At 41.2% G+C, this 24,958-nt stretch overlaps 1 protein-coding gene across 11 annotated transcripts in view; it reads left to right on the forward strand.

Moving 5' to 3' along the window:
• The window catches only part of apbb2b (amyloid beta (A4) precursor protein-binding, family B, member 2b), a 265,952-nt gene that overhangs the window by 87,846 nt on the left and 153,148 nt on the right, over positions 1–24,958 (forward strand). For 10 of the 11 annotated variants that reach the window (XM_043692343.1, XM_043692335.1, XM_043692372.1 and 7 more), the window contains one exon: positions 12,601–12,703. In XM_043692343.1, coding sequence (XP_043548278.1) covers positions 12,658–12,703 — 46 coding nt within the window. In that variant the 5' untranslated portion in view covers positions 12,601–12,657. Of the gene's footprint in view, positions 1–12,600; positions 12,704–16,637; positions 16,803–24,958 lie in introns of those variants that run through there. The other variant, XM_043692419.1, reaches the window with a different exon arrangement.

Genomic DNA, 24,958 nt, shown 5'->3' on the forward strand with positions numbered 1-24,958 from the left:
CAGCGCCTTTCCCTGTGGAAGAATCCCCTAATTTTCCTCCTGAAGGTGGAGACTGTCTCCTCACTTGGTTGTACTGTTTCCTCCAGGTGCCACTCACATCTTGAATCTACTTCTTTAGATTCTCTCATCTTTCCTCATGTTCCGTCTTCTTTCAGTTGGTTCATGCAAGCGTTCAGCTGTTTGTTTGATCTCTTTTCCTGACCAGACAAAGTGCAGACAACCAAATAGATTAGTTGATACTGTAAGTGACTTCCTCTGCTCTGGCACTGCCATCCTAGCTTTCACTACAGTCCTCAGTGGCCCTCTTGATGCCTGAACTTTAAAATTCTGAAATTTGTCTTTAAACCTCTTTGTGGCTTCAGTCTGGTGGCTTTGTGACTTCTGTGACTTTTGTGAGCCCTGCTAACTCTGTATGTCTTTGTACAGATGCTGCCAGACCTGCTGAGTTTCTCCAGTATTTTCAGTTTTTGCTTCTGAATTCCAGCATCTGCTGTACTTTGTTTTTGTTTTTGCTCCTGACCTCACTGTTTCTTCAGCGTTTTGTATATTTGTCCCTTTGCCCCACAGTTCCTCTTTATAGAGATTCCTTCTCTAAAGTACTTCCCTACACCCTGAAGGAAATAATCTATTCCTGCTGACTAAAAATCTACATCTTTGACCAGGCTTCTAGTCACCCCCATCAAATATTTCCAGTTGGGACTTGCTGTACCTTTTTATAGAGAAATACAGCATGGAAACAGACTCTTTGGCCCAACTCATCCATGCTGAACAGGTTTCCTAAACTGACCTAGTCCCATTTGCCTGCATTTGGCCCTCGAAAACTTTCCTACCCATGTGCCTGTGCAACTGTCTTTTAAATATTGTAATTGTACTCACCTCTACCACTTCATTTGGCAGATAATTCCTTACACACACCACCCTCTGTGGAAAAAGTTGCTCCTCAGGTCTCTTTTTAAATATTTCCACTTTCAACTTAAACCTGTTACCTCTAGTTTTGGACTGCCCTACACTGGGGGAAAGGCCTGGCTATTCACCTTATGCATGCCTCTCATGACTTTATAAAACTCCATAAGGTCACCCCTCAGCTTCCTACGTTACAGGGAAAAAGGTCCCAGCTGGTCCAACCTGTCCTTATAACTCAAAGCCTCCAGTCTCATTAGCATCTTTTTGCACCATTTCCTGTTTAGTAACATCCTTCCTATAACAAGGCGACTAGAATTGTATGCACTACTCCAAATGTGGCCTCTCCAAAGCCTTCCTGAAGAAAGGCTTATGCCCGAAACGTCGATTCTCCTGTTCCTTGGATGCTGCCTGACCTGCTGCGCTTTTCCAGCAACACATTTTCAGCTCTGATCTCCAGCATCTGCAGACCTCACTTTCTCTCACCAAAGCCTTGTACAGCCTTAACATGACACCCAACTCCTGTATTCAATGCTCTGACCGATGAATTCTTTTCCCGTATTCCACTCTGAAAGAATTTGTAATGATTTTCTTTTATAATTGAGGAAATGCATATGAATGCAAGTTGTTGATGAGGTCTGACTGCTCAAATGCATCTTATTCAGAATTCCTCTGGCTTTAGATTTCAACTCCATTTCAATGTCTGTATAGGACAGAATGTCTGAGTTCGGTTTTGGACTGGACTTGCTTACGCTGCTTTTGGTTTGACCTTTGTTTTTCATCCTCCAGTTTTTGGATTGCTGTGAATATTTTCGGCTGTTTGGTGAAAGAAGTCTGATTTTATTTTTATTCCATGCATTAACAAACATGACATGGGCCATTAAAAATCCAGACTCAGCAAATACAACATCAAGAATTTAACCTTTAACTGTAGGAGGCTTTACTTTTTCTGACTGCAAGGCTACACGGCTGTTCATTTGGATGTTGATTTAGATCAACTGCTGTAAATATTAGTAAAATATTCAAACATGTTGATGCTTTTTCACTGATTGTGTCCCCTGTATCATCTCTCAGAAGCTGTAAAAGAAAAGCTTAAGCAGTTATTTGCAGAAAATTGTAAAATATTACACAAAACAAAAACTAGGAACAGGACTTGGCCATTCAGCCTGTGTCCCCTGCTATGTAATATGAGTATGGCTGATTCTCCATTTCTATGCCATGTAGAGATGATGGCCAAATGGTATTTTTGGTGGACTGTTCATCCAGAGACCTCAACAATGTTCTGGGGACCTGGGTTTGAACCCTGCCACAGCAAATGATGGAACTTGAATGCAATTTTTAAAATGCTGGAATTAAGAGTCGACTGATGACAATGAATCCATTGTTGATTGTCAGAAAAACCCATCTGGTTCACTAATGTCCTTTAGGGAAGGAAACTGCCATCCTTACCTGGGCTGGCCTACATGTGCTTCCAGAGCCACAGAGCAAAGTGGTTGACCTTTTAATTAGGGATGGACAATAAATGCTTGCCTAACCGGCTATGCTCTCATCCTGTGAATGAATTAAAAATTAAATTTCTACTTTCTTCTTAGAGCCCTCGAGGCTTTTACAATTCAAACTTCTGTGTATCTCTCTTGAATTTATTCAATGTGGGCGGCACAGCGGCTCAGTGGTGAGCACTGCTGCCCTCAGCGCCAGGGACCCCGGGTTCAATTCCAGCCTCGGGTGATTGTCAGTGTGGACAGTCTCTCTGTGTCTGCATGGGTTTCCTCTGGCTGCTCTGGTTTCCTCTGGCTGCTCCAGTTTCCTCCCATTTTCCAAAAATATGCAGACTAGGTGAATTAGCTCTGGCAAATGGGTTTGGGGAGGAAAGTGGGTCGAGATGGGATCCTCTTCAGAGGCTCAGTGCAGACTCAATGGAGTGACTGTCCTCTTTCTGCACTACAGGGATTCTGAAAATCCAAATACAGAGGAACCTTGATTATCTGGAATCAAATCAACTAGGAATCAAATTCTTCTCAGAACTCTAACAGCAGACATTAATATTAAACCATTAACTATTTCTTACAGTAGTGAAAAGGGAAAAAAAAGATGGGGCATATTGGATAATTCTTTGAAGTCTCTGGATTCGAGCTACTTTGGTTACATTTCTTGCTTTCCGTGTGTGTGTGTGATTAGTCAAGAATCCTAGTTTTGTGACTGTTATTTTGCTGTGAAAAGAGACATGCTGTCAAAGGTTTTCACCTTGGCTTCATTAGGCAGATGCAGGAACGCTCCTGTTGAAAATTAATAACTAATTATAATGCATGAGAAACAGCTGGTGATTGGTTGGCAAGTTGGCTCTGAATAGTCAAGGTGCTGCCATGGACAATGCGTGAAGGAACTATTATCTCCCCATTCTTTTAATTCAAAACACACAATGCCCGAACATGTTGCTTTTTTTCTGACAGAGATCAAATCCCTGCATGAGTAGTTTGTGTGTAGCATCTTCCAAGCACAAATGAGGAATATTGTGAGTTTGACTGATATCCTTGATTTCATTGTCCCTAACTCAGGACATAATGTCTGATGTTAAGAAAGATGCTACTGTTGGTGAGCACACGATGAACAATCCTGAGTGAGTTAGGAATTACATGCAGGACTAATATAAAATTATCAGTTGGGTTCATAATGTAGCTGACATGCTTCCTAGAATGTACATATATTCATTCACAGGGACCTGTTCTAGCTCTGCTGGCTACAGGAATTTAACCAATTTTAAAAATTAAAAGCATAGCGGTGAATAGGTTTAGGGTGAGAGGGGAAAGATTTAAAAAGCACCTAAGGGGCAACTTTATCACACAAAGGGTGGTGTATTATGGAATGAGCTGTCAGAGGGAGTTGTGGAGACTGGTAAAATTATAACATTTAAAAGGCATCTGGATGGGTAGATTGGAAGGGTCTAGAGGGATATGGGCTAAGTGCTGGCAAATGGGACTAGATTAATTTCGGATATCTGGTTGGCATGGACGAGTTGGACCAAAGGGTCTGTTTCCATGCTGACTCTGGAATAGCTCTCAAGTGCATTATTCAAGGTAATCACTCATCCAAACAAGTATCAACTCACTAACCAGTCAGAAACCAATCTGAATTGATGCTTCCTTTGGAAATTGGTACCGTTGTGTGTGTTTGATGCATGTAAAACCATAAGATATAAGAGCAGATGTAGACCATTCAGCCTATCAGGTCTGCTCTGCTATGCAGTGAGATTCATGATCATCAGATCAGATCAGATAAAAACTAATTTCCTACCTTTTATCCCATATCCCTGATTCACTTACCAATTAAAAGCCTATTAATCTCAGTAATAAATAAACTTAATGACCCAGCCTCAACAGTCATCTGTGGTAAAGAATTCCACAGATCACTACCTTTCGAAGAAATTCCTTGTCATCTTTGTCTTAAATGGGTGTCTGTTTACTCTGAGATTCTGCCCTCTGGTCCTAGACACTCCTACAAGGGCAATCAAGATTTTCACATCTACCCTGTCAGGCCCTCTAAGAATCTTTTTAGGATTCAATAATGTTGCCTTGCATTCTACTAAACTCCATTTGAGTACAGGTCCAACCAACTCAACCTCTCCTTAACAGAAAATCCCTCTGAATGTAGAATTAACTTTGTGAACTGGACTGCCTCCAATGCCAGTATGTCTTTCAAAGAACATTGCAGCACAGTACAGGCCCTTCGGCCCTCAATGTTGCGTCAACCTGTGAAACCAATCTGAAGCCAAACTAACTTACACTATTCCATTCTTGTCCATATGCCTATCCAATGACCATTTAAATACTCTTAAAGTTGGCGAGTCTACTACTGTTGCAGGCAGTGCATTCCATATCCCTACTACTCTCTGAGTAAAGAAACTACCTCTGACATCTGTCCTATATCTATCACTCCTCAATTTAAAGTCATGTCCACCACCATCTAAAGAAAAAGGCTCTCGCTGTCCAACCTATCTAACCATCTGATTATCTTATGTCTCAATTAAGCCACCTCTCAATCTTCTCTCTAACAAAAATAGCCTCATAATCCCCTCCATATCAGGCACCATCCTAGTAAATCTCCTCTGAACCCTTTCCAAAGCTTCCATGTTCTTCTTATAATGCGGTGACCAGAACTGTACCCAATACTCCGAATGTGGCCGTACCAGAGTTTTGTACAGCTGCAGCATGACCTCATGGTTCCGATAATCAATTCCTCTCCCAATAAAAGCTAACATATCGTCTGCCTTCTTAACAACCCTATCAACCTGGGTGGCAACTTTCAAGGATGTATGTACATGGACACCAAGGTCTCTCTGCTTATCTACACTACCAAGAATCATACTATTAGTCCAGTACTCTGCATTCCTGTTACTCCTTCCAAAATGACTCACCTCACACTTTTCGCATTAAACTCCATTTGCCACTTCTCAGCCCAGCTCTGCAGCTCATCTATGTGTCCCTGTAACCTACAACATCCTTTGTCACTATCCACAACTCTACCGACTTTAGTGTCATCCACAAATTTACTAACCCATCCTTCAATGTCATCATCCAGGTCATTTATAAAAATGACAAATAACAGTGGACCCACAACAGATCCTTGTGGTACCCCACTAGTAACTGAACTCCAGGATGAATATTTCCCATGAACCACCACCCTCTGTCTTCTTTCAGCGAGCCAATTTCTGATCCAAACTGCTAAATCACCCTCAATCCCATGCCTCCATACTGTGGGGAACGTTATCAAATGCCTTACTGAAATCTATATATACCACATCAACCGCTTTACCCTCATCCACCTGTTTGGTCACCTTCTCAAAGAACTCAATAAGGTTTGAGAGGCATGACCTACTCTTCACAAAACCGTGCTGACTGTCCCTAATCAACTTATTCCTTTCTAGATGATTATAAATCCTACCTCTTATAACCCTTTCCACCATTTTACCCACAACCGAAGTAAGGCTCGCAGGTCTGTAATTTCCAGGGTTGTCTCGACTCCCCTTCTTGAATAAGGGAACAACATTTTCTATCCTCCAGTCTTCTGGCACTATTCCTGTAGACAGTGATGACATAAAGATCAAAGCCAAAAGGCTCTGCAATCTCTTCCCAGAGAATCCTAGGATAAATCCCATTTAGCCCAGGGGACTTACTTATTTTTACACTTTCCAGAATTGTTAACACTTCCTCCTTGTGAACCTTGATCCCATCTAGTCTTGTAGCGTGTATCTCAGTATTCACCTCGACCACATTGTCTTATTCTAGTGTGAATGCCGAAGAAAAGTATTCATTTAGCACTTGCCCTATCTCCTCTGACTCCACATACAACTTCCCGCTACTATCCTTGACTGGCTTTAATCTGACTCTAGTCATTCTTTTATTCTTGATATGCTTATAGAAAGGATTAGAGTTTTCCTTGATCCTATCCACCAATGACTTCTCATAACCCCTCCTACCTCCTCTTCACTCTCTCTTTAGGTCTTTCCTGGTGAACTTGTAACTCTCAAGCACCCTAACTGAGCCTTCACGTCTCATCCTACCATAAGCTGCCTTCTTCCTCTTGACAAGAGATGCAATTTCCTTAGTAAACCACGGCTCTCACCGCAATAGCTGGTCCTTGAATAAGCTCCACATTCCAATTGTGCCCATCCCCTACAGTTTCCTCCCTCCTCCTATGCATTCTAAATCTTGCCTATTCACATTGTATTTGCCTTTGCCTCAACAATAACTCATACCCTGCATTATATACCTATCCCTTTGCATCTCTAAAGTAAACATAACCGAATTGTGCTATCACCAAAGTGCTCACCTGCCTCTAAACCTAACACCTGGCCAGGTTCATTACCCAGTACCAAATCTAATGTGGCCTTGCCCCCTTGTTGGCCTGTCTACATACTGTGTCAGGAAATGCTCCTGCACACATTGGACAACAACTTGACCCATCTAAAGTTCTTGTACTATAGTATTCCCAGTCAGTACTTGGAAAGTGAAATTGCTTCATAACAACTACCCTGTCACTATCGCTCCTATCGAGGATCATCTTTGCTATCCTATCCTCTACATCTCTGGAACTTTTCGGAGGCCTATAGAAAATTTCCAACAGGGTAACCTCTCCTTTCCTGCTGCTAATCTCAGCCCATGCTATCTCATTAGCTGAGTCCTCAAATGTTCTTTCTGCAATCATAATACTGTCTTTGACTAACAACGCCACACAAGCTCCTCTTTTATCATTTTCCCTGTTCTTACTGAAACATCTAAATCCCGGAACCTGCAACAAGCATTCTTATCCCTGCTCTACCCAAATCTCTGAAAAGGCCAGAACATTGAAATCCCAGCTACAAGTTCACCTACCTTATTCCAGTTACTCCTGGTGCTGAAGTAGACACACTTCAAAGCAACTTCTTGCGACCTTAAACCCTTAGTTCTGACCTCGCTACTCTCAACCTCCTGTATACTTGAATTACAATTTTGGTTCCCATGCCCCAGCTGAATTAGTTAAAACCCACCACAAAGAACATTAGCAAATATCCAATATATGTGCCCCCCCCCCAGGAGTTTGGTATCCCTCTGGTTCAGGTGAAGACTGTCATGTTTTTTAGAGGTCCTACCTTCTGTGTTCAACTCCTCTCTCTTCCTATTCCTCACCTCACTAACACTTGGCATGGGCAACAAACCAGAGAGAACAACCTTGTTTGTTCTAGCTCCAAGCTTCCACCCTAGCTCCCTGAATTTCTGCCTTAAATCACCTGGGAATTTATTCACTTCTTTGTGTTTCAAGACATCCAGCCCCACCTCCTCTGCAATATGGACATTTTTCAAGATGTTACTGTCTATTTCCCCACATTTTATATCTTCCAAATCCTTCTCCAAAGTAAACATTGATGCAAAATACTCCTTTAGTATCTCACCTATCTCCTGCGGTTCCACACATAGGTGGCCTTGCTGACGTTTAAGGGGCCTTATTCTCTTCCTGGTTACCCTTTTGTCAATGTATTTGTAGAGCCCTTTGAATTATCTTGGTGTAATTCCTAAATGGCAATGCTCTAATTTTTTTTAAGATTATGACCTCTTGTTTTGGATAGATGTGTAGTTACACTTCTGATTAGGTTGATTAGAAAATATCTGCCAGTCTTTGATAAAGGGCCTAAAAATTGTTTTCAGTATTCCAGCTGTGGTCTGACTAATGTTCTGTAAAGTTTTAGCAAAACCTCTATTTTTATTCTCCATTCATTTTGGAATAAAGGCCAACGTTGTATTTGCCCTTCCTATCACCAGCTGAATTTGCTAGCTAAGATAATGTGATTTATGCATGAGGACTCCCAAATCCTTCAGTGCTATAGCTTCCTGCATTCTTTTTCCATTTAAATAATGTTCAGCCTCTGTATTCTTCTTGCCAAAGTGCATAATCTCACATTTCCCACTTATATTCCTTCTGCCAACTTTTGCCCACTTGCTTAGCCTGTCCATATCCCTCTGCAGATTGTCATCCTCACCACTTGCCCGTCTACCCATTTCCATTTCATCCACAAACCTGGTGATTAGACATTCACTTTGCTCATCCGTGTCATACATAGTGTAATTAATTGTGGCTCCAACACTGATCCCTGTGGCATTCCATTTGTCACAAGTTGCCGTCCTGAAAATGTTGCTCTTATTTCCAACTTTGACTTCTATTAATTAGCCAGGATGAAAAGCTCTTCTTACTTCTCAACGCTCAAGTTCTCCATTAGCTCTAAGCAACTATAAGATTGTTACTGTGAGACATATTTGGAAATGTGAGAGGGGGAAGGGAGCGCTGTAATGGAAAACAGATGGGAATCAGCTCTTTAGTGACATTTGGATTGAGGTTGACAATCTTAATTTATGGCTTTTCCTATGGTTTTAAATTACAGTTGTACCATTTGCCTTGAGGCTCACGTGCACGATGTTAAGTTCCTGTGTGATCATTACTCCTCAATTTCCAGAGTTTTTCATTTGCTCAGTCACTTAACTGTTTAGAAACCAACATTGTAGTATTGCATGTTTGTCAAAGTACTGAATTGCTTGTTCCAAAATAAATACTTGTACGGCAGTTAGTCTTCAGAATATAATTCTGATAATACATTCCAATTATAAAATTGGAATTTCATTCCATTTCTTTGACTTGCAGTGTACCTGTACCATTTGAAATAACTGACTTGTCATGTCTTTTTTAAAAGTTAAGACTTTGATGAAAATCAAATTTCTTCCAGTTTTTTTTACTGCATCAAATCTCTTGGATAATCAACTCTTGCCAATTTAATATTGTTTATTTTTGAGGTTGGGAAACAAAATGCAAAGAAAGTAATTGTTGGAATCAGAAAAGTGAACTGTTGAATTGCCCCGTTGTTTTGTGGTGATAGTCTTTGCCCAAGTAAGTAAGATGCAAAGGAACTGAACTTGAAAAGGTATCTTAAGTTATCTACACTGCATGTACATATATATGAACATGTTGTCATCTATCCAGATTTATCAGGTCAATAAATGATAATTCTATATAATTATCCTGCTGCTTTCTTTAAATAGAATAGACAAAACCTTTACTTGTTCAGAAATGTTCCTTACAAGGACATAGAGCAATCAAAAGTATGTGTACCCAAAATGCCCCAGGGAACATAGTTTCTAATGTTTTTCCATTCCTTGCTCCCTTGGGACTATGATTAACTCTTATTCTCCAGGAGAAAGTGATTCCAACTCATCTTTGGAACATCTTGGGAAAATCCAAAAAGTAAAGTGCCTCCACCAACTTATTTTCAGTAGGGTTAAGTAGAGGAATTTATTAGAATGGGTAAACAGGGTTGAAATATAACTCGGCCTTGATTGAATTTAATAGCAGCTCTGAAGCAGTGGCCTGAATGGCTTCTTCTTCCTTCTATTCTTAGGGAGCTGCAATCAAACATTTTATGTCCAGGTAAATTTTAATTCCAAATTCTTGACAGGAACCAGTTGTTTTGATGAATAGACAAAGATGTTATCTATAGCTAAAGTAACAAGTTTGGAATGTAGCTAGTTACTGGAGGGGAGATAAATGTCACCTGCAAATTCAAGGGTAAAGGTATATTGTGATTTATTGATGCTGCTTGGTAATCGGGTCATACCCTTAGGATATTAGCTCCATATTAAGAAGAATTATTGAACTGGATTGAGGAAGATTAGGCTTGCTTTCTTTTGTCCTTTTCATTTATGACAGCTACTGTTAAAAACCATGTGTCGTGTTGATATTGAATGCAAGGTGACTGTACTTCTCTGAAGCATTACGGCTTTTATTGCAATCATCGCTGACATTAGAATGTCACAGAGCCAGCGGAGGGATTGGGTTGAATTTGCAGCTGGCACCTTATTGTGTCCTTGTCCAGAAGTGAAATGAATCATAGAAATAATACCTATCCACTCCCTCTTCACCTCTAATTATGAATAACTCGTGTCTTATGCCAAATGGTTTAGTGCTATGTTTTTGCTGATAATTGGACCAAGGTAATTAAATAACCCAGTTGCAGGTTGTGGAATAACACCGTGTACAGTGATTAACTGCACGAGGAGGAGGAAAAACCCTGGAAGCTGTTAATTAAAGACACTTCTACAATGGCCTGTTAAGGATTACTAATGAAGTTTCGGCATGGTGCCAGCATAGTTTAGAATTCAATATAAATGCTCTTGCAACTAGCATACAATAGAATTTGCAGCATAGAGTTACTAACTGGAAATTAGCAGGAGCACTTTGTGATAGAGTATTTCAATTTAGTTGTAATGCATTGTGTTCGTTGGCCTTAAAGATGCTGGGTTTAATTATAAACTCTGAAAAATCAGAAGGAATTTGACTAATTGTGACCATGACATTGCTACCTCCTTTATTTGAGATGCTCACTCTAGTTATAGTTTTACTTTATATCCTTCCTGTTCAAGCAGTTAGCTCCCATTCATCAGATGTGATAATCTGTGTTGATTGACACTTGAAATAAAAAAGTTAATATTTTCATAACTACCTTGCAGACACAAATGTATTGGAGGCAGTTTAGAGTTTACTAAATTGACATCTGGAATGTGCAGAATGTCTAATGAGGAAATTTGGTCAGACTGGATTTGTTTCCAGAAGTTAGGGTGAGGGGAATGGATGAAATTAAATATAGAAGATCCTGAAAGGACAAGATGTATGTGGAAGGATGTTCCCTGTTATAGCTGAGTCCAGAACTAAGAGCATGATTTTAAAATTAAGGATTGCCTGATTAGGACAGAAATGAAGAGAATTTTCCTGAGGTTTATGCAATTATGGAAGCGGGGCATTGAATATTTTTAAGGCATTGATAGATTTACGAAAGGCAGGAGAACTAAGGTTGTCAGGTTAGATGGGAATTTTAAACACAAGCACATCAGCCATGATCTTACTGAATAAGGAAATGGGCTCAAGATGCCAAATGGTCAATCTTTGCTCCTAGTTTATGTTTGTATGTAAAACCTATGAAGTATCGTTCTTTACCTGCTGAATGTTGGTTTCAATCGCAAGTGAGTTCCATATACTCATTGAGATCCATGTAGGTATTTATGGACTGTGTTTAATTAAAGAAAAACAAAATTGGAAAAGTTGAGCTGAAAGAAAAATAGTTTACTGCCCTTAACTGGAACTGAAAAGACTGTGGGGCTTCTGAGAGTGTAGCTGCCTCACAAGCTTGGATAGATTTACCTTCTGCTTTAAACACTTAGGGAATCAGAATAGAAAACAGAAGCAGCAGTAGGGCTACCAGATCTCTCTTTCCCCTTTCTGTCTTTCTCCTGAATGAAATTTGAGAACCTGATAAATTAGCCATTCTGTATTTTGATTACCTTACAAACCCTAAAAAGCTGAACAGTTACCACAATCCAAAGATTGGATCCAGCTTGATTTCCAAGCAAATGAAACTATGTTTAAAAGATCTTTCATTGATATATAGCTGTCAGTGATTCGATTTTACTGTCAAGACATTTGGTGAACCAATGACAATTCACCAAATTTATTCCTTTGCTTACAGACCAATGATCAATAAGGGTGCTTTTTGTTTTGAAATACCACCTCCATTGTGTTATTGGTGTGTGTGTGGGATCAAAAGGGGGTATTATTCTAATTTTGCATTCTAACTTAGATATTAACCAGTGTTGCCACTTGTTTTAAAAGTTGATGTTTTTGAGTTATTAAAAATAAATAAATTTGTGTTTTTTGAAGAAACCTCCCAAAAATCTCTCTCATTCTGGGTAGTAGATAAAAAGGAAATAATTGGCCCTTTTGGTGATTAAATTTAAACATTGATATTAATATTGCGACTCATGGAGTAGTGGGGCATTATCATACATCCTTTCCATTGCAGTTGGAATGTGCTGCTGTTATTGACACTACCTTTTAACTTGAAAGTAACAATTACTGTAAATTGTGCAGCTAGAGAAAAATGCTTCAATTGAATTTGAAGTTTAAGTTCATTGTTTGTTTAATGTCAAAATACTGTGTCATATGTTTTTATTTTTGCCAACCATAATAAAGATATATAGTGCTTCATGGATCATAACTCATTGACTGGTTGAAGTGACATAACTAATTGTGCATGCATTTATTTTTCCCTTGTGTTGCAGAGTTCATTATTATTTTAACGGAGGGAGCCTAATGATTTGTAGTAAGTCTTAAATTAATTTTGTTTTTCAGGCCTGAAATTTGCTTAAGCAGTGCTTCTGAGATGCTGTAATGTGCTGACTGGTCATTATGGGCAGACGATACCCAGGGGCATATCATTGTCCAACTCGCATATGTAAGTATGGTAAAGTAGTTCATTTCTTTTTTTTCCCCTCCATTAGCTTAATTATGGTTAATTTAGTGGTAAATATTTAGGAATATCTGCTGCAGTGTGATTTCACTTATTGAAGAATACTTAATTTTCTTTAATGACTGTGATGAGCAAAATCTGCGCCTGACGAGAATAATTTATATTTCAAGTTTGTGGCATGTAAGTAGTAGAGGGAGCAGAGAATTGAATAATTTTAGATGTGTGAAGGTAGCACAATGGTGTAATTGCAGTCATTATGTTCTTTGAATTTTTTTGCAGTTTGAATTTAATCTCATAGAAACATGTTTCCTAGGAGAGCCATCACATTAAAATACAGGTCAAATTTCACAGGCAAATGTAATGATACCGGTATGCAATGAATTATATGAGAAAGGGACACACAAATGCTAAGTTTGCAAAGAGGTTTATGTTTCAACTACACTTCCAGTTTCTGCCAAATATTGATGTTCAGGGTCACATCTTGATGCTTGATGTAGATCTTCGAGATATAATGGCTGTGTCATCACTCCAATACTTGTAAACCATATACCAGTCCTTAAGCTGCTTCTGTCATCTCTCATGGTAATATCTCATGGATAGTTACAGCTGTATAGCAATCAGAAGCTCCTGACCAGATGGTAACTCCTGGTATGCCAGATGAGATCCGATTTGTGGGCAATGTATTCAATTTGAGTGTCATTGCAGTCACTCTTCTAAAAAAATTCTTAAAGTTTCTCTAAAATGAGGCAGTTTTGTGAACTTGTTTATTTATGGTAGCATCACAGCCATTATCCATGATATGAAAACTTTGTGGCAGAACTCGCTTAGATAACTGTCAAGCTCAAGAACTGTGGATTCCTGACCCTCTCTTTCGAGTCAGAGGTGCCAACATCAATGACTGAAATTTTCTTACTGAAACTGGGTTTAAAGCTGAACCTTCACTATACTACTCTCTTATTCACTAAATTATGTGTTCCTGTACTGATTTGCAGTAGCAATGCACCAACAAACATAAGATTTCCTGATTTGAAGAATTTTGTCACTTTTGATGCTAATCTGATTTAAATCCCATGTTGCTCATGGTGCTCAGCCAATCATCTGTACTGTTGAAATAGTTGCAAAAGGTCTTAACCATTCTGACTCAGCAGTTAGTTTGTATAGCAATGAAGAACAATGTTTGAAGAATTGTGGAGCATGACACAAATGAGTAAAATATTCAGAATTTGTATTCAGTAATGGGGCTTCCCAGATCTGTATACTAACCCACCAGTCTGTGTTCGACCTATCTGGTTCAGTTGCCACTTCTGTCATAGTACTAAAATGGTCCATCGTAAAGTCACAAACGCCCTTCCTTCTCTGTGTCCTTAGATTAATTTCACCCATTTTTAGTGACTTATCAACTGTAACCACTCTAAGCCCTTCTATTGCTTTCATCCTCATGAATTCATAGCTCATCTAACGCCTTGCATTTTGACTTTTGCAGCATCTTCCTTGAGGTAGAATTGAATACTGAAACTACTTCAGAAACTCTTCTGCCTCTCTTCCCTTTAAACTATTGCTACCCCAGGTTATAATAAGATAAGTTATGTCCTTCATTATGACTACTATTTAGGTTTTGCACCTCTCTGTAAGTTCCTTTCAAAATTGACACTCTGTAAAGCTGAAGGGGACAGCTTCTGAATACAAAATATTTTAACAATGTCAGTTAACATGTGAGTCAGGCAAGGACAATGAGGGGTGAGCAATTTAATGGAAAATGCTTCAGAAAATAAGATGTGGGTCAAAATGACCTGTAGAGGACACACAGAAAGATGGGAGAGAGTATAAGGGAAGATGCAAGGTCAAATCTAGTTCAAATTAGGCTAATGTAAGGAAGTGGCATGGCTGATGGTCTTAATGTCAAAGAAGATCAAGAACACCTTACATTTCATGGAGGTGAAGGTGATGCAGTCAGTGAAGAGGAGTTTAAGAAGTTGGCTTGCAGTATAGATCATCAGGAAGTAGATGAACCAACATAAGGAGCAGAGGAGGTTCCTATCTCTGGGAAGAGTCCATGCTGGCACACCCCACAGATAATGGTTGCACACACTTCTCCATTAGTAAGACATTCAAAAACGAGGGCCATGTATAGAGTTCTCGTGACTCTTCGGTATAGTCACCTCCTTGGTTGAGGGGCTGCACTGACTGAGCAACACAGAGCAATCACTTGGGTTTGTTGCATTCTCTCTGAACCCTCCCATCCCAGAGTCACATCAACTTGAAAGTTATCATTGCATGCAGTATCGTAGATCATCATACTCAGTGAAGATGGTAGAAATACTGTGTTGATTGTGGCCAGAATCCCTCTTTTAAAATTGGTGCCAACAACTTCTCCTATATTGTCAAGGGCCCGAGACATAGTGCATATTGCTTTTGGCCAGCATTTGAACCTCAAATACTTGTACCCTCTGGTATTTCACTTGACTCGATCTAATGATTGTAAATGAAATATAGCAGCATTCTGCAAATGCATGATTGATACCTTTTGCCCTCTTGTCATCCCCTGTCCAGCAGAAATGGAGCTCCCACTTTTGCCCATTAAGCTGACACTGACTCTGCCCATCCTGGGCGATGACCTATGTATTGTCTGCTTGCGGGTTACTTCGAGCAAACAGCACATGATGTCTGACAATGCAACTTGTGGTGGAAATCCTCAGCAGCGAGCTCTGTCTAGGCACCAGTTATTCCTGCAGAGCTTCCATGTCCCCTTGATCCATGCTTTAGCCAAACAGCCCATTTCCACTGATCTTTGCTTTTTTTTTATTCGTGTCACTCTTGATCACTTGCTCTTCCTTTCGCTCACGCTCGTGCTCATTCACTCCCTCTTCTGATTGAGTTTTTAATGGGGTCAGTGTCTGTTGGGACATCTGACTAACTGTTGACACATTGCTGTTCTATACCTGAACTCCTCAATTGAGCAGAATTAAATATTCACTTGGGGCTGCTGCCCACACAGAGTTGGCTATGGGAATTTGCATTCCTAAAGCTGCAAAATTGTTGCAGCAGACAACTGAAGGCTGCTTCAGATTTACTGAAAAGTCCGACGCAAACATCTGCCTTTCTTCATTGCAGAATGTAAGCCATCGAAGTTTATGTTAATAATTGCTCTGAACAAAACCTTTTTTGAAGTCAAGTGAAGGGGAACTACAGTGATGGTTAAAGTTGTGCACAGCTTCGAGCCAGTGAAAAACTCCTCAAAATTTCCCTGATAGGTTCGTAGATAATGCCCTTAAAGACTAGAAGCTGAGTGGTTTTACAGTGGTTGCTGTCCTAGGGCATCCTCCTCAGGGAGTAGTTGACTATCATTCCTGATTGGATGATGTTGTTCCGAAACATCCCAAGGTCCTGGTTATATGTGTAGATGAGGAAGATGAACTGTGGAGAAATACCAAGCTAATGTTGACTTTACGTACTTGACAGTAGTGAGTGATGGAGGCTGAGAAAGAATCATCAGCCTGGATGACTATGTTGTGGATGTTAGTGACCCTGTAGGAGATGCACAAAGAGGTTGGCGTTAGCCACCAGCAGCTGCATTCTTTTGTGAATTTGTTGTTGAGCAGCTGGAAGCACTGGCTCTGGTAAGCATTGCATCAGTCACTTGTTTAACACATCTGTGGCAGTGCACTGGTTAAAGGCTGAGATTCCTGTGTTAAGATTAGATTACTTACAGTGTGGAAGCAGGCCTTTCAGCCCAACAAGTCCACACCGACCCTCCAAAGAGCAACCCACCTAGACCCATTCCCCTACATTTACCCCTTCACCTAACACTATGGGCAATTTAGCATGGCCATTTCACCTAACCTGCACATTTTTTTTTGGACTGAGAGGAAACCGGAGCACCCGGAAGAAACCCACACAGACACGGGGAGAATGTGCAAACTCCACACAGACAGTTAAACCAGAAGGAAACTGCAATAGAAAATGTGAGGGAAGAAATGACCTGACTGGCACTGGCCGGACTGTTGGTGTTGCCTGCACAGCACCTTTGCAGATGGTACATGTTTACTGCTGCCTCCCACAGAATCTAAAGAGACCCAGATATAAGGTGAGGATTCTCCTTAAAAGCAGGAATAGACTCTTGTTTTTGTCGCATAACATCTTTAATCTCCTTTGCACCAATGAATGTGATTCTGCAATAGGAAATTTAGAAGTCCATTAGAGGAGGCATATTTTTAGAGAATGATTGTGTCAGCAGCTCAGTCGCTTAATGCATTTTAAAATATGTCAAGGCATGAAGGTGTTACTGGCTTATTGTCCATCCCTAGTTGCCCTTGAGAAGATGGTGATGAGCTGCCTTCTTGAACCTCTGCAGTCAATTTGGTGTTGGTAGACCCAAAACGCCATTAGGAGAGGGAATTCCAAGATTTTGACCTAGCAATACTGATGGAACAGGGATATATTTCCAATTAAAGATGTTGAGTGACTCGGAGATAGTCGCATTCCCATGTGTCTGCTTCCCTGGTCCTTCATGATACTGATGGTCTTGAGGAATCAGTGCAGTGTGTCTTGTAGATGGTATTTTCTGCTTCCAAAAAGCTTTAGTGAGAGAGGGCATGAATGTGAAGGGTATTGGATGGCACGCTAATCAAGCGGCTGTTTGGTATTGGATGGTGTTGAGCTTTGTCTGTACATATCGAGACAAGTGGAGAGAATTCCATCATACTTCTGACTTGTCCTTGCAAATAGTGGACAGGTTTTGGGGAGACTGGAATTGAGTTACTTTCTGCAACGTTCCTAGTCTCTAACATTCTGTTGTACCAACAAATTCATACAGTTTGTTAAGTTCGGTTTCTGCTCAATAGTATCTCCCAGCTTCTTTATAGCAGGTGTGATATTGTTGAAAGCCAAGGGATGAAAGTTCAGTTCTCTCTTATTGAAGATAGTCATTTCTCAGTACTTATGTTGCACGAATGTTACTTACCACTTTTCATCAACACCTGGATCTTGTCCGGGGTCTTGTTGTATTTGACCATTGACTGTTTCAAAATCTGCCAATGTACGGATTGTGCTGAACATTATGCAGTCACTTCTGACCTTACGTTGGAGGGAAGGTTATTGATGAAGCAGTTGAAAATGACTGGGCCTAGAACGCTATCCAGAGGAGATTGCAGATATGTCCTGGAGTTGAAATGAATGACTGTGAACACCCAAAATCATCATCCTTTTTACCAGGATGACTCCAACCAGTGGACAGTGGACATCCCAAAACCAATTGACTCCAGTTTAGATTAGATTAGATTAGATTAGATTACATTACAGTGTGGAAACAGGCCCTTCGTTGAACCCAGGTCTCTGGCGCTGTGAGGCAGCAGTGCTAACCACTGTGCCACCGTGCCGCCCATAAGGAGGGCTCCTTGATACCATAATTAGTTGATTACTGGTGTGATGTCAAGGATAGTCTCCCTGACCTTCCTCCCGTAGTTCTGTTCCTCTGGCTATGTTTGAACTGCGGCTGGAATGAGGTCTGGAGCTGAGAGACTCTGGCAGAACCCAAACACTGACTGGTCAGTAAAACACAAATAACCAGGCATGCACGTAGCTGCAAAATGATTTATATTGGCAAATGAAATAATTTCCTGATCTGCATCTGCCAAATGAATTGCAGATGTTTTTGTTTGGTAACTCCATTTTGTGAACAGATGGAATAAATAAGGCACTGAAATACTGGCATTTGTCTTGTTGGCTTTATCTTTGCTTCATTGAAAATTCCATTACTGAAATAATAGGGTAATTGGCAAGTTGAATGCCAACTTTTAATTGGCAAAATTATGCATGTGTCAATCAGCTTTCTTTTATTTATTCTTCACTGCTGTATTCTGTGTTCTGTGTTGCTCTTGATTTTTTTCAGTGCTTTCAAATGGCATGTTTCTTTAAATAGTAGTTTTGACTGACAACATTGCTCTCACCCATGAGTGTGAGGAGTTCAGCAATGGACCAGGCTATTTCTCAGCTTAGGCTCTTTTTGCATCATTCATAGGCTGTGCGCATCACTGTTGAGACCAATATTTAATGCCTATCTCCAATTGCCTGGAGAGGGTGGTGGTGAGCTGCTGCATGGAACTGTTGCATACCAGGTAGGTAGACACTCAATGTTGTTAGGGAGGAAGTTCATCAACATTGAAGGAACAGCATAGTCCCAAGTCAGGATCATGCAGTAGCCTGGATCATGCAGTAGCCTGGATCATGCAGTAGCCTGGAGGACAACTCGTAGGTAGTGGTGTTGCCATGTTATTGGTGCCCTGTCCTTTAGGTGGTAGAAATTGGTGTTTTGGAAGGTCCCATCAAAGGAATTTTTGTAAGTTATTTCATTGCACCTTGCAGATGCCACGTTCCATTGCCATTTGGCACCACTATTGAGGGGAGTATGTGCTTAAATTGGTGGATGTGCTGCTGATCAGGCCACCTACTTTGTCCTGGATGCTGTTTAGCTTGAGTATTGTTGGAGCTGCACACACCCAGGCAAGTGGAGAATATCCCATCATACTCCTGACTTGTGCCTTGTGGACAGGATTTAGGGAGTCGGGCGGTGGGCTACTTGCCACGTAACTCCTAGATGTGAGCCTGTTTTTTTCTAAGAATTTATTTCATTGTCACATGCATTCAAATATAGGAATACACAAGTACAGTGAAAAATGTACAAAGTCACCTTTCTCCAGTGCCATCTTGGTTACAAAACCAGAATTAAAAAAAAACAGGGGAAGAGCCAAAACACAAGAAAACATCCAGATCTTAAAGTCCAAAGTCTTATCTCCAAAATGGTGTTGGAACACTCAGCTATTGATGCAGGTACCTGGGCCTGGGTCTAGCCCCAGCCTGGCGTCTAGGTCAGCCTGCGAGTTGCTCTTCGGTCCTCCAGCAGGAGGAGCTGCATTCTTGCTGCTTGCAATGCCGTCACTGCCTCCAATTGCCTGGAGGAGTTTTACCGCTGCCACCCATAAATGCTGTAAGGAGCTATGTCGTTGTGGCCACTGATGCTTCCGCATCCAGTCGCTGGGTCCACTGGAAGCTGCTGTCATTACATTGCTCTCGCTGTCACCACCTCCGATCTGAAAAATATGTTGCTGGAAAAGCGCAGCAGGTGAGGTAGCATCCAAGGAGCAGGAGAATCGACGTTTCGGGCATAAGCCCTTGTTCAGGATCTCCTCCGATCACCAAGAGGAGCCTGGGAAGCAGGCCTCCGATCCCGCCACTACGTCTGACTATTGGGAGGCGGCTGCCATTCCGCACACAGGCCCAAAGTGCTGCAAAATGCTTTAAATAAAACAAAGAAAAAGAAAAAAAGTAAAAATTCTTTAAAAAAGAAAGGAAGCAGACAGGATTGGTGAGCCCTGGGCTCTACCCTGCTGCTTGGCCACCATTTTGAATGTTTTTGCAGTTAGTAATTATGTGACAGCCACAATTAAGTATCTGGTCAAGATGTTGATGGGACAGTATTCAGTGATGGTACAGGACACAGATTTGTCTCTCTGTTTGGCTTGTCCTAGGATGGATGTGTTGTCCCAGTCGAAGTGGTGTCCTTCCTTATCTGTATGTAATGAGAGACAGTCATGTGGTTTTGTGGCTCGTTGGTGTGCATGTATCCTGGTGGCTATTTTTCTGCCTATTTGTCCAGAGACACGCACGAGATTTCCTAGAAGCATGGCATTCCACCGGAACTCTATCAACAAACACATCGAGTTAGACCCCATCTACCGCCCCCGAGAAAAAGAACAGGAAATGACATCACCACAGAAAATGATATCGCCAACTCAAAGAAACCCAAACATATAAATAGAAAGCAGGAGTCATGAACAGTGCTTCGCCTGAGGCCCACTGAAGATGTTACCTAGTATGGTGACAAAACATCTGAAAATGAACCTTCCAGCTCAGCGAGCAAACCTACATCCAGAACCACAATCTGAGCTACAAACCTTCTCAAAATTCGCTAAGGTGATGGTACTGTCATAGAATGTCAAGGAGTGAAAGTTAGATTCTAGTTGGAGATGGTCATTGCCTGGTATTTGTGGAGCATGAATGTTGCCGTTTATTGGCTCAAGCCTGAATATTATTCAGGATTTTCTGCATATGGACACACATGTGTCTAAGGAGGTACACATGGTGTTGAAGGTTGAGCACGTATCAGCAAACATCCTCATTTCTGGCTTTTCTGGTGAAGGTGAAGTTATTGAGGATAATTGTGTCTAGACTGCTGTTGCAGGAGTTCCTTAGAAGAATTAGAATTTGATTTATTGTCACAGGTACTCAAGAATGGGAGTACAGTGAAAAGTTGCCACTCCTGGCACCATCATAGGTACAAAGGTACCCAGGTACAAAATCTTGTGGACAGATTAGAAAAGTAAAGAATTATAGTTAAAAGTTAGCCATTACAGTCCTTCTATAGACAAGGGCCTGTAGTTGATCTACGCTGTACGAGGGCCCTGTTCTCCCCATGAGGGCATGCAGTCCCTACGAGAGCATGCTGTCCCCATGAGGGCATGTTGTCCCTGCGCTGGGCTGAATACCTCACCCCTGACCGCCATCTGGAGATGCCATCTACTTCATAGGTGAATGCCATCCAGGCAGCTCCTTCACCAACTGTCAAAGTCCTGCCATCCACAGTCGCTGCCACGCTCCAGACTCTGATGCCTCTGCTGCCTTCACGACTGAGATCTCTCCAGAAGTAGTACAAAACAAACTAAAACACTGAAAAAGAGGAAAAAGGAGAAGCAGACAGAATGGATGAGCAGTGGGCTTAAGAACCCGGACGCTGCTCACTCCGCTGCTGCCATCTTAACCAGGATGGATGTCCTGGAGCTGACATAATTGGCCTCCAACAAACACAGCCACATCTTTCCGCGCTAGGTATGATTCTTTCTGTGCTCAATCTGACTTAAACCACTGAAGAGCTTTCCCCTTGCTTTTTAATTACTTTAATTTTAATTTGGCTCCTTTGCATTGGTGTGCTGGGCTCCCTCATCATTTTGAGGATGGGAACATTTGTGGAGTGCCCTCCTGGATTTAGTTGTTTGATTGCTACCACCATTCATGACTGAATGTGGCAGAACCTCAGGACTGAGATCTGATCCATTGGTTTTGGGACCATTTTGCTCTGTAAGGAGCTTGCTGTTTTGGGTGTTTATAGTACATGCAGCCCAGTGTTGTGGCTTCATGTTGAATTTCTGATTTCTCTATGCTCCTTGCATACTTTTCCAGACTCTTCAGAGAACCAGCATTTGTATCAGTCCTGCTAGTGGTCAAGTGAGAAAGGGAAACAATGTGAGGTTGCAGTTTGCTGCTAAATATAATTATTCATGCCCTGTTTTTAGCCACCAGATCTATTCAAAATCTGTTCAATTCAGCACAGTGTTAGTGCCACATAATGTAAGGAAGGGTGTCCTCCGTAAAAAGATAGGACTCTGTACCTGCAAAGAGCATGCTGTGTTCTTTTTTTTAATACTGTCATGACAGATGTTGCTTGGAGAGGTAACTTAGTGAAAATTAGGGCAAATAAAACTTTTTTCCATTGCCTTGTTTCTCTTCTTTCTTAATTCACGGCCCAGTCTGGCAATATGTCCTCTGGACACGGCCAGCTTATTTAATAGGGATGCTCCTGAGGAACTCTCGATGATGGATTTTGAAGCCCCCCCCCCAACCTCACCCAGCTTGTATTCTGTGTGCTTCTTTCCTCAGTGCTGTTTAGAATTGGTGTTCAGCAGGAAGAATAACCAATTCACCAGCTGAAGGACAGCAGTAGGTAGCAGTCAACAGGCAATTTCCTAGCCTAAGATTTACCTCATTTCATGAGAGATCATGGGATTTGACGTCAATGTTTAGCTCTCCTAGGTCCATTGCTTCCAAACTGGATGCTACTACGCTGCCACCTCTGATAGATCTGTTGTGTCAGGACATGTAGATGATAACTTAGGAGTTTGCCTGGGATAATGGCTATAAGGCACAATTCCAGGAGTAACATGACATCAGGCAATTTGAATAATCTGTGGGACACCTCACCCAATTTTGGCAGAAGCAGTCTGACTTTGGGAAGCCATCCCAAATTGTGCCTTTCTTGTTCCTAATGCCTGCGTTGGTGGGAGGGAAATCTGCCCTTTTTATTCTTAATTCCATTTTTGGTGGTATATGGATACTGAACAATGTCCTGAGCTATTTCAGAGAGAAGTTAAGGATGGACCAGACTGGGTCAAGGTGGAAGATTTCCTTCCTTGAAAGATATTGGTGAACACCAGGAGGTTTTATGACAATAGTTTCATGAACATTATGACTGAGACTTTTTTTATTGCAGCTTAATTAGTTTTAAACTCTACTATCTGCTCTGATGGAATTTGAAAGCACGTACCCACATTATTACTCCAGTAAAATGACCACAATGCTATTGCCCTCTCCTAGTACAATGTTCTTGCTTATCACTACAACATTAAAAAGCAAGTTAAAGCAATTATGAAAAACTTCTGGGCAGGAAAGTGCTTGTTGTATTTGTTATAGAGCTGTGTAATTAGAGATCTCAGTTGGGTAACTTGACTAATGTGTCAGGTAAATAACTTCTATAAAAGTGGTTTAATAGAAAATTTGGAGCACGTGATTGGAGGCTGTCGGGTAGAGAAGATGATGAGTGCTATTGTGATACCAGTGAGATTGGAAAGCAGAGGGTAAAATCATGTGCCATTCCCCTCCCCTTATAAGGTTGGTGGCAGGTGACTGAGGAACCTGGCATTAGGACAGGGTGGCATGTTGAAAGCCACCCCATGTCCTTGCTGCCTACCCTCCTCACCATCTCTATTCCTGGGTTATTTCTCCCACTACCACTCACCTTTTTACCTGAGTCTTTCCTTGATCTTGAAGGCCTCCATTGGTGTACAATGGTCAGCCGCCACATCTCACTGGCGAGTTGCTTGCTTTTGATTGGCAGATGGGGGCCTTCCGCTTAGGGCCTTTGATACAGGAGAGGCCTGGCCTGTACAGTGCCTGAATAGCTCATAGTTCGGGAAGGCTCATTGAATTATGAGAATGTTGGACAATATCCTGTTCACTTCTGTTAATCCAGACCAGAAAGTGAAGGAAGTGTGACTGATATTACGTTATGTTTGTGCTCCTGAGGTCTGTTATAGTGCAGTGGTAGTGTCCTTATCACTGAGTCAGAAGGCCTAAGTTCAAGTCCCACATGCTCCAGACGTGTGTCATAACATGTACGACATGGGTTGATTTAAAAATATGTATATTTATATGCTGAAAATATTGCTGCATAAAACAGCAACATTTACACAAATCACCGAATCACAGCAGTGTAATGACGTAGAAGGAGGCCATGTGGTCTCTCATGTTTACATTGGCTCTCTGAATGAGCCTCATAAGTGCCATCGGCCTGCCTTTTCCACATACCCTTGCACATTATGTCCACCATGTATCCGGGCAGTTCATTTCAGACGCAAAGCTATTGAATACCTGTGAAAAGGTATTTTATTACATGACTTTACTTCTTTGTAAGTCTGTACCCTCAGGTTCTTGATCCTTTTACAAGCGGGAATAGTTTTTCTCTATCTGCTCTATCCAGAGATCTCTCTCAATTTTGAAAACTTCTATCGAAGGCCATCTACTCTCCAAGGAGAACAGTCCCAACATCTCCGACTTACCTTCATAACTGAAGTTTCTTATCCCAGAAAACATTGTTCTGCACTCTCCTGAATACATTCAAGTCCTTATGTGGCACCCAGAACTGTACACAGTAATCCAGCTGAGGTCTAATAAATGACCTATATAACTTCAATAAATGTTCTAGCTCTTGCATTCTATCTACAGGAAACTGTATGCCTTATTATCTGCTCTGTCCACCTGCCCTGCCGTCTTCAGTGATATATGCACATATATACCCAGGTCCATCTGCATCTCTGCGTCTTTTATTAATTTACTATACATGTTCTTCATAACAAAATGACTCGCCTCACACTGTTCTATTTTGCACTTTATCCGTTATCTTTCTGTACTCCTCCAACTTGTCTCTCCTTTATGCAGTCCTCCTTGCAATTTATAAACTTCCAAGTTTTGTATCATTGGCAAACTTCAAAATTGTTCCTTGCACACACATTTATCTCTGAGGAACTCCATTACAAACTTGTCTACAGTCTGAAGAATCATCTGTTCACCACATCTCTCTTTTCTATTACACAGCCAATTTTGGATCCATGTTGTCGCTGTCCCTTTTATTCCACG

Source organism: Chiloscyllium plagiosum, chromosome 1, assembly GCF_004010195.1.
Source record: "Chiloscyllium plagiosum isolate BGI_BamShark_2017 chromosome 1, ASM401019v2, whole genome shotgun sequence".
NCBI classification, from domain to species: Eukaryota; Metazoa; Chordata; class Chondrichthyes; order Orectolobiformes; family Hemiscylliidae; genus Chiloscyllium; species Chiloscyllium plagiosum.